This window comes from Leuciscus leuciscus, assembly GCF_965113295.1.
Source record: "Leuciscus leuciscus genome assembly, chromosome: 15".
NCBI lineage: Eukaryota > Metazoa > Chordata > Actinopteri > Cypriniformes > Leuciscidae > Leuciscus > Leuciscus leuciscus.
In genome coordinates, this window is record NC_138739.1 from 26846970 (window position 1) to 26855040 (window position 8071).

Genomic DNA, 8071 nt, shown 5'->3' on the forward strand with positions numbered 1-8071 from the left:
CTTTCTAGAGCATGCTGGCTATTGTTGTGGTTTTGTGCAGGTTCACATGCTGCTGTGACGTCACGGAAAAGCTAGTGGACAAGAAGCCAATTGTATTGGGTTTCATGAAGGCGGTGAATGTGCTAGTGAAAATGAAGAGTGATTTCACTGTGTTTTCAGGTCAGCTATTGACACAGTTTTCAAGAGGTGATCAAGGTCAAGTAGGCAACTTACTGTAGGCTACACCCTTAAAAAGGATCCAAAAAGTGGTTTTCACCATGAGAAGAACCCTTTTTTTTTGTTCCCCAAAGAACCTTTCAGTAAACAGTTCATAAAATATTCTTTTTTTTTTTGGCCAGTGGTCAAACTAGATTGAAAAAGACAATTAATAGCGCTAGTATTAGAGTTTCTAAAGTGTAAAAGCTGTCTGAAAAGAATTGTTTACTGGTACAACATCTATTATAATATAATAAAATATTATTATAAATAAATATGTAATATAGAAGGCCATTAATGGGGAACACAAAGGTACAGTCTCTACAGGAGAACTCTTTTCATTTACTTATGTGCCAAAATAACTAAAGCTAAAACTGAAATAAAACTTAATATAAATAGACATAAAAAAAACACAATGACAAAAACACAAAATTACTCAAACTTTAACGTAAATTAAAATGAAATATCAATGATACTAAAATAACACACACACACACACACATACATATACATAGGCCTACATATATAAATACATATATACATACATACATACATACACTCACCTAAAGGATTATTAGGAACACCGTACTAATACTGTGTTTGACCCCCTTTCGCCTTCAGAACTGCCTTAATTCTACGTGGCATTGATTCAACAAGGTGCTGAAAGCATTCTTTAGAAATGTTGGCCCATACTGATAGGATAGCATCTTGCAGTTGATGGAGATTTGTGGGATGCACATCCAGGGCACGAAGCTCCCGTTCCACCACATCCCAAAGATGCTCTATTGGGTTGAGATCTGGTGACTGTGGGGGCCATTTTAGTACAGTGAACTCATTGTCATGTTCAAGAAACCAATTTGAAATGATTCGAGCTTTGTGACATGGTGCATTATCCTGCTGGAAGTAGCCATCAGAGGATGGGTACATGGTGGTCATAAAGGGATGGACATGGTCAGAAACAATGCTCAGGTAGGCTGTGGCATTTAAACGATGCCCAATTGGCACTAAGGGGCCTAAAGTGTGCCAAGAAAACATCCCCCACACCATTACACCACCACCACCAGCCTGCACAGTGGTAACAAGGCATGATGGATCCATGTTCTCATTCTGTTTACGCCAAATTCTGACTCTACCATCTGAATGTCTCAACAGAAATCGAGACTCATCAGACCAGGCAACATTTTTCCAGTCTTCAACTGTCCAATTTTGGTGAACTTGTGCAAATTGTAGCCTCTTTTTCCTATTTGTAGTGGAGATGAGTGGTACCCGGTGGGGTCTTCTGCTGTTGTAGCCCATCCGCCTCAAGGTTGTGCGTGTTGTGGCTTCACAAATGCTTTGCTGCATACCTCGGTTGTAACGAGTGGTTATTTCAGTCAAAGTTGCTCTTCTATCAGCTTGAATCAGTCGGCCCATTCTCCTCTGACCTCTAGCATCAACAAGGCATTTTCGCCCACAGGACTGCCGCATACTGGATGTTTTTCCCTTTTCACACCATTCTTTGTAAACCCTAGAAATGGTTGTGCATGAAAATCCCAGTAACTGAGCAGATTGTGAAATACTCAGACCGGCCCGTCTGGCACCAACAACCATGCCACGCTCAAAATTGCTTAAATCACCTTTCTTTCCCATTCTGACATTCAGTTTGGAGTTCAGGAGATTGTCTTGACCAGGACCACACCCCTAAATGCATTGAAGCAACTGCCATGTGATTGGTTCATTAGATAATTGCATTAATGAGAAATTGAACAGGTGTTCCTAATAATCCTTTAGGTGATTGTATATATATATATATAAAACATAAGATTTGCCCTGAATAGACCCTAATCCTACAAAAAAAATATGCCTTTTGAACTTTGGAAAGAAAGTATTTTGTTTATTTGATGAAAAAATATTAAGTTATAACAAATTTCTTGTATGCCTAGATTGATACTCCATATGTTGCGTCATATTCATTAAAAAAAATATTTGTAATAGATTTATCACCATGGAATTTCATGCTTTGGCAAATACAGCGTGCTCGTGTTATCCATCCTGTCACCATATCTAATCTAATGCAGAGCAAAGTCCGTATATAGTTATTAAAAACCAACATATTCATTTAATTAAAAAGTTATGCAAGCTCTACTCCATTGAACACCTAATCATTAAAATAATTTAATGCTATAATGCTTAGCATTAATCATTATGCTGCATGTCAGGTTATGTTTAAATGTGTCATTGTCTGATGTCATCTTTGTGCACCAAACCACAAAGTCATAAAACTCATTACTTTGTTCACTCAGCTCTGACAGTGTTATCAACAGCAAGATTTATGTACATGCATAAGACAGGGCTGTAGATTATGTCTGATTTTTACATAACCTTTCCCAGGCAGATTTACGTCAGTAACTTTTTTTGTAATAATCTGAATTATAATTATAAAACTTAATATAAAAAAATTACATAAATATATTTATATGTATATTTAAATAATCAGTTTTAAAATGGATAATAAAAATTAAGCTAAATCCCAATTATAAACTTAATATAAAACATAATATATAAATAAATGTAGGCTAGATACATACATAAAATGTTTTTACATTAATTTGCTTGATTACTCGAATATATGATTTCTTTTTTTCTTATATACCATTTTTTGTTAATAGCTTCCAATAATTAATAAAAAAGTTGCTTTATTTTATGATAGTCCGGAATAAAGAGAAGAGACGAAGGCTACTGACAGATAAAATAAAAACATGATTGTGATAGCCTTCATTCATATCATATTTACCATGTTTACTATGGTAATGGTTAGCTTGCATAGTCTTTTGCATCACGTAAATATTTCTACGTTATACGGTGATCAGAATCCACATCGACAACAAACAGAAGGCATTAAACATGAAAGTGAGTTTTGAGGTCGATTATTTTAAGTCTTTAATAATGAAAGAATCATCTGGCGCCGCTGTCTCGACTCATGTAAACTATGGCAAATATTTTTTCTTTGTATTTTATATTAATATGGTACAAGATTATCCTAGAGATAATCAAATTAGGTCAAAAGTCATCTAAAGCTATTAAAAAGAAGCCTGATTATATTTACCTTAAATGTGTGATGTTTGTAAGAAAATTTGTAAGTAATCTACCAAGCATTGTATATTAATTATTGAATTCAATATATATATAAATTTAAGGCTTTTTTAAATAAGTTTGTTTGATCTTTCAGACAAATATGCAGATTTTCACCAGTTGCTTAGTGTATTTTTAGTATTCATTTTACCTTATTTTATCAATTAAAACATCCAAACTTTAAAATGAATCTCAAATCACAAAATGAACATTTAAATAATATCTAAAAATGAACCCGTTAAAAAAAAAAAGTTTAAAAATTCATTAATTTGTTTGATCCTCCAGACCATATGCAAAGATTTTCTTTTGCGCTTTGCCAGTGTTTAATTACTCCCCACAGCAACAGATGCACCAGACAGCCAATGATCAGACTGACGGCCCATTGAATGCGGTTCAGAAGCCACACCCACCGCCCCCCGCAGGGAGGCTTCTCGTTTTAACAATGTAGATGTGCCCTTTCCAGACCCAAGGGCTCTATGCATATTCACGCATCATCACATGGCTTCCCCTATTCTCTTCTGCTCTCCGTATTGTCCTGGCATCTGCCGGCAGTAATTGTTCCAGCCTGGAGCACAAAGGAGCCGAGGGAAGAGACTCCAGTTGGACCGGTAACAGCGAACACTTGTAGGCTGTCTCTAGGGTGAGCTAAATGTGAAGATTTCCACTATAAGCCGTCAAGTACTTTCACTTTAGACAAGTGGTTTATATGAGAGTGAGCCATATAAAACAGCTTTAAATGCCCCAGTGTTCTTTAAGACCGACAAATGAATGCGAAAGGTAGCCAACGCCTGAATTACATAAGACCAGTACACTTTTAAAAGAGCAAACACACTTGATAGATTGAATACTGGTAAATGATCGATTTTTTTTTAAAGAACCACACAATCAAAATAGAATATTGTATGTCTATCACTCATTTTATTGTATTTTTCTCCTCAAAAAAAAAAAAAAAAGGTATTTAATGCAAATAACAAAAGAGCATGGTCACCTAAAGTAGCCCCCCAAAAAAAACCATAAAAAAAATCTGAAATTCCATCTTATAAATAACAAACCAAGAATGAAACATTTTCAGAATTCAAATGAAAGAACTTCAATGGAAATAGAATAAGATGGCAATGGAAATTTCGGAAATGTGTTTCTTACCAAACACAATGACTTAAATAACAAATACAAAAAAAACAAAAGCAGCTACATGGAACCAAAAACTTGGATGGAAAACTTTTCCCTCCACGTACACACAGTGCACTAAATTTACCAGTGACATACATGTATTTTACTACGTCCATGCAAATTGGTTAGGCTATAGTTATCGTTAACAACAGACCGCAGTATCGAAAGGGTTTAATGAAACTTTAAGGCTTGTGTTAGCGTGCGGAAAGCAAATTTGTCAGGATTGGGCGAATATTGAGTTCAAAACTATCCGAATGTGACATTTCATTACAGTGTAAGGCAATACCCTGAGTAACAATGAAAGTTTCAGAGGGGGACACAACAGTCGTAAAAGGACGAATATGTACTGACCTGGTGGTCAGCGCAAAAAAAGCTAAACTGTAATCGAAAAAGAACGTAAAGATAATGATGTAATCTTTACGTCATCCGGTCGGTTACAGTAGTAGTGTGTCTCTGCTACAAGTCCTCCTTATCTCGGCTGGGGACAAGCCAAGGACGACGGATCTGTGCGTTTACAAGCCAGGATTGGTTGTGCCCACTCCCTGGCACTCGATAATGTAGGTGTCGGTGTTGCCTGGCTCATCCTCTGCTTTGCGTATAACAAATTTTGCCTGTAAAAGAAAGAAAGTTGTAGTTGATTGTAGTACCCTAGTTTTTCAGGCCCTGTTTACACCTGGTATTAAGATGCGCTTTGGTCGATCGGATCACAAGTAGACGAGGGAGACACATTTCCGTTTACACCTGGTGTTTTAATCCGTCTCTTTTGTCCACTTTCAACCACTTCTGTCCTGATTTCTTCCAGGGGAGGGTCTATGGGCTTTTTCAGATCTTTCAATCTAATTGACGAAATAAGCTCGTGTAATTTACATATGAACGCGGCCGGAGACAACAGAAAAACACACAGAGAGCAGCAGCTTTGGTTTCTGCTCTGACAGCCACGAGAGTGACTGTTAGAAATCAGGAATAACGAGAGAACATTGTGCTTGGTACATTTTTCATCTTCAAACCAAGCTTGGGTCTTCAGTCGACAAAGTTTAAATGCCGTCTGGCTAGCGCGCTTCCATAGTGTTTACGCAGTAGTTCAGTAAGCTGAGAGTAGGAGGTCTTTAGAGGCTGTTCGAACGCATTCGACCACATGAGCGTTTTCACTACGAAAGCAATCTGGTCGAATGCGTTTTAAACTATCTCGAAAGTGGACAAGCTCAAAACATTTAGACCCGATCGACCAAAACACACCAGGTGTAAACGGCCTAAAACAAAAATGCCTATAGGGGTTTTCACACCGAAACTATTGGCAGACGTAGCAACTTTTTGGCATGTTCGCACCGCAGGAACTAGGAACGATTTTAGTTCTAGGAACGCCTTTTAGGGGGGAACAAATTAGCTCCTACTTACGAGTAGGGTCTAATTCAGAACAATAGGAACTACCAGTGACATAAGTGTATGTTGATTGGCCAAACGCATGCCATATGAAACACTGGCACCCGCCATTTTTAAAAAGCCATGTAAACATCCATGAACGTGGAAAACAGCGATAGATGGACTGACGCCGAAGTCCAGGCACTTCTCAACCGACAACGGCGTCCTCCATCCTTTAGTTGCTGAATCTCGCACTTGAATGACATTGCTGTCGGACCGCTTACGTCACGTCAGAGTTGCTACTGACAACCAGGAATGCAACCAGGAAAATGGTGTTCTTGGGGGGCCGTCTGGTGGCTAGTTCCTATACCTGAGCTCCTTATGATTAAGCCACTTATGAGGCGTGTTCATGTCTGAACTTACGTTCGTGAGCAGCTCAGCGATGTGGATTGCCGTTTGCGTGTGGAGAGTGACTGGGCCTGTTCGCATTCTGGATGTGCCGTTCGCCAAGGCCATGAAAATAATAAGCTGTAAAAAGATACATATAATTAGTCTCCAGACGAGCGCGTATTTGTTATGTCGCTCTGAAACAGCCGAGTGTTTGTGTGTCTGACCTGATCTTGCAAGAACTCATCCACGCAACCATTATGTCTGATGTTCCTTAGCAACATTTCAGCAGCCTCGATGCCAACTTTGTCAGCATACACGCCTGGGGACAAATAGAGGGAATATGAACAAAACAATCAAATTTTCAATTAATATGATCAAGTTAAGGAATGAATCATCCAATTAATGGTAGGGGAACATATTGTCTTCTTGTTCAAACTAAAACTGAAAGCAGAAATGAACAAGCTTTTCTTTGTGATGTATCGCCCTCTAGTGCCAAAACTACGATACTGAACTAATTCTTTAGGACTGGGCAGCCAGACAACCCTTACCTTTTTTGCCAAGAGCTGAACCTGCAAATATGCAGCCGGTGGATGATTCTGCAATTATTCTGCCAGGAGACAGAAAATATACAGACGTTAGTCAAAACGAAACCCTCAAACAAATTCGGCGGACGGCTTGAGATCGGATGTACTCACATGATCCCGTTGCCGTTTCCACAGGCCTTGTCCTTCTCTTGCAGAGACTGAATGTTGATGTAAAGGTCCTTAATTTCTTTCCTGATAGTACGAACTGCTGCCGTGGACATGTCCTTCGCCAACTGAACATCAAGAACAATCAGTCGAAGTTTATAGTTAAGTTACTTAAGAGCAGTTGGATTGTTTTATAAACACCAATGTCACCTTCTCCGAACAATGCTGATTAAAAGTCATTAAACAAAGCATGTTCTGGTTTATATACTTTTTTTCAAGGACTTAATCCTAGATTAGTGAGATAATTTCTTTCCACAATAAGTAAATAAAACAAAAAAGGCATGTCCAGCATTCTTAAAGGCCAGTTATGAAAAAAGAAATGTATATTATGTAGCGAAGTAAAAAACAACAACAAACAAAACATTGTGGCTAAGAAGTTTCTTTGTTAAAAATAGTATACGTTGCAAAAAAACTAAAACAAACACAAAAGCAAATCATGTTGTGGTTAAGGAGTTAAAAAAAAAAAAAACAGCTTATGAAAAAAGCAATGTAAATTTGCAGCAAGGTAAAAAAAATATATGGATAAAATAAGCATGTTGTGGTTTAGGAGCTTTTGTCTCAATGCTAGTTAAGAAAAAAAGAATAGCAAATAGTGTGGTGAAAAAATCTAAATCGTAGTAAAAACAATATATTGTTGTTTCAATGTTATGTAGTGAAGCCATCTTTTTAAAACTGTTGTCAATTAGTGTAAGAAAATTAAATAACGAATTGAATAGTTAAGCTAACTGAAAGAAAAAGAAAAAAAAAAACAGTTAACAGTCTTATACCTTGAAGGGAAGTACTCCAGCAACAAAGGCCCTTCCATAGATCTTGGTGATGTTTCCTCTTTCGGTCAAGTTAATGGGACTCAGTTCCTTCACAGGGTTCACCTTGATCATCACCTCACCACCTCCCTTAGGATAGTAACCTCTGTTTTCAACGAAAAATAGTTTGAATATATTTCAGCTTAGCACGATTACAATCAGATCAAACTAAACCAAAGTCACGCTTAAATACCTCATTCTTAAATCGCAGTCAAACTGAACTCCAAATCTCTCCATGATTGGTTTGAAGACCTAGGAGAGATTAGGACATCATTGCCATGAAGGGAACAGAAT

The 8071-nt window shown here is 37.6% G+C and overlaps 1 protein-coding gene across 1 annotated transcript in view; it reads right to left on the bottom strand.

Annotated features, from left to right (window-relative positions):
- Positions 1-4202: 4202 nt before the first annotated feature.
- rtca (RNA 3'-terminal phosphate cyclase) overlaps positions 4203-8071 on the bottom strand; it is a 5952-nt gene continuing 2083 nt past the window's right edge. The window contains exons 5-11 of the mRNA XM_082138045.1: positions 7971-8029; positions 7742-7883; positions 6921-7042; positions 6774-6832; positions 6450-6544; positions 6259-6363; positions 4203-5087 (exon numbers count right to left, since the gene is read on the bottom strand). Of these exons, the coding sequence (XP_081994171.1) occupies positions 4989-5087; positions 6259-6363; positions 6450-6544; positions 6774-6832; positions 6921-7042; positions 7742-7883; positions 7971-8029 (681 nt within the window). The 3' untranslated portion in view covers positions 4203-4988. The remainder of the gene's footprint in view (positions 5088-6258; positions 6364-6449; positions 6545-6773; positions 6833-6920; positions 7043-7741; positions 7884-7970; positions 8030-8071) is intronic.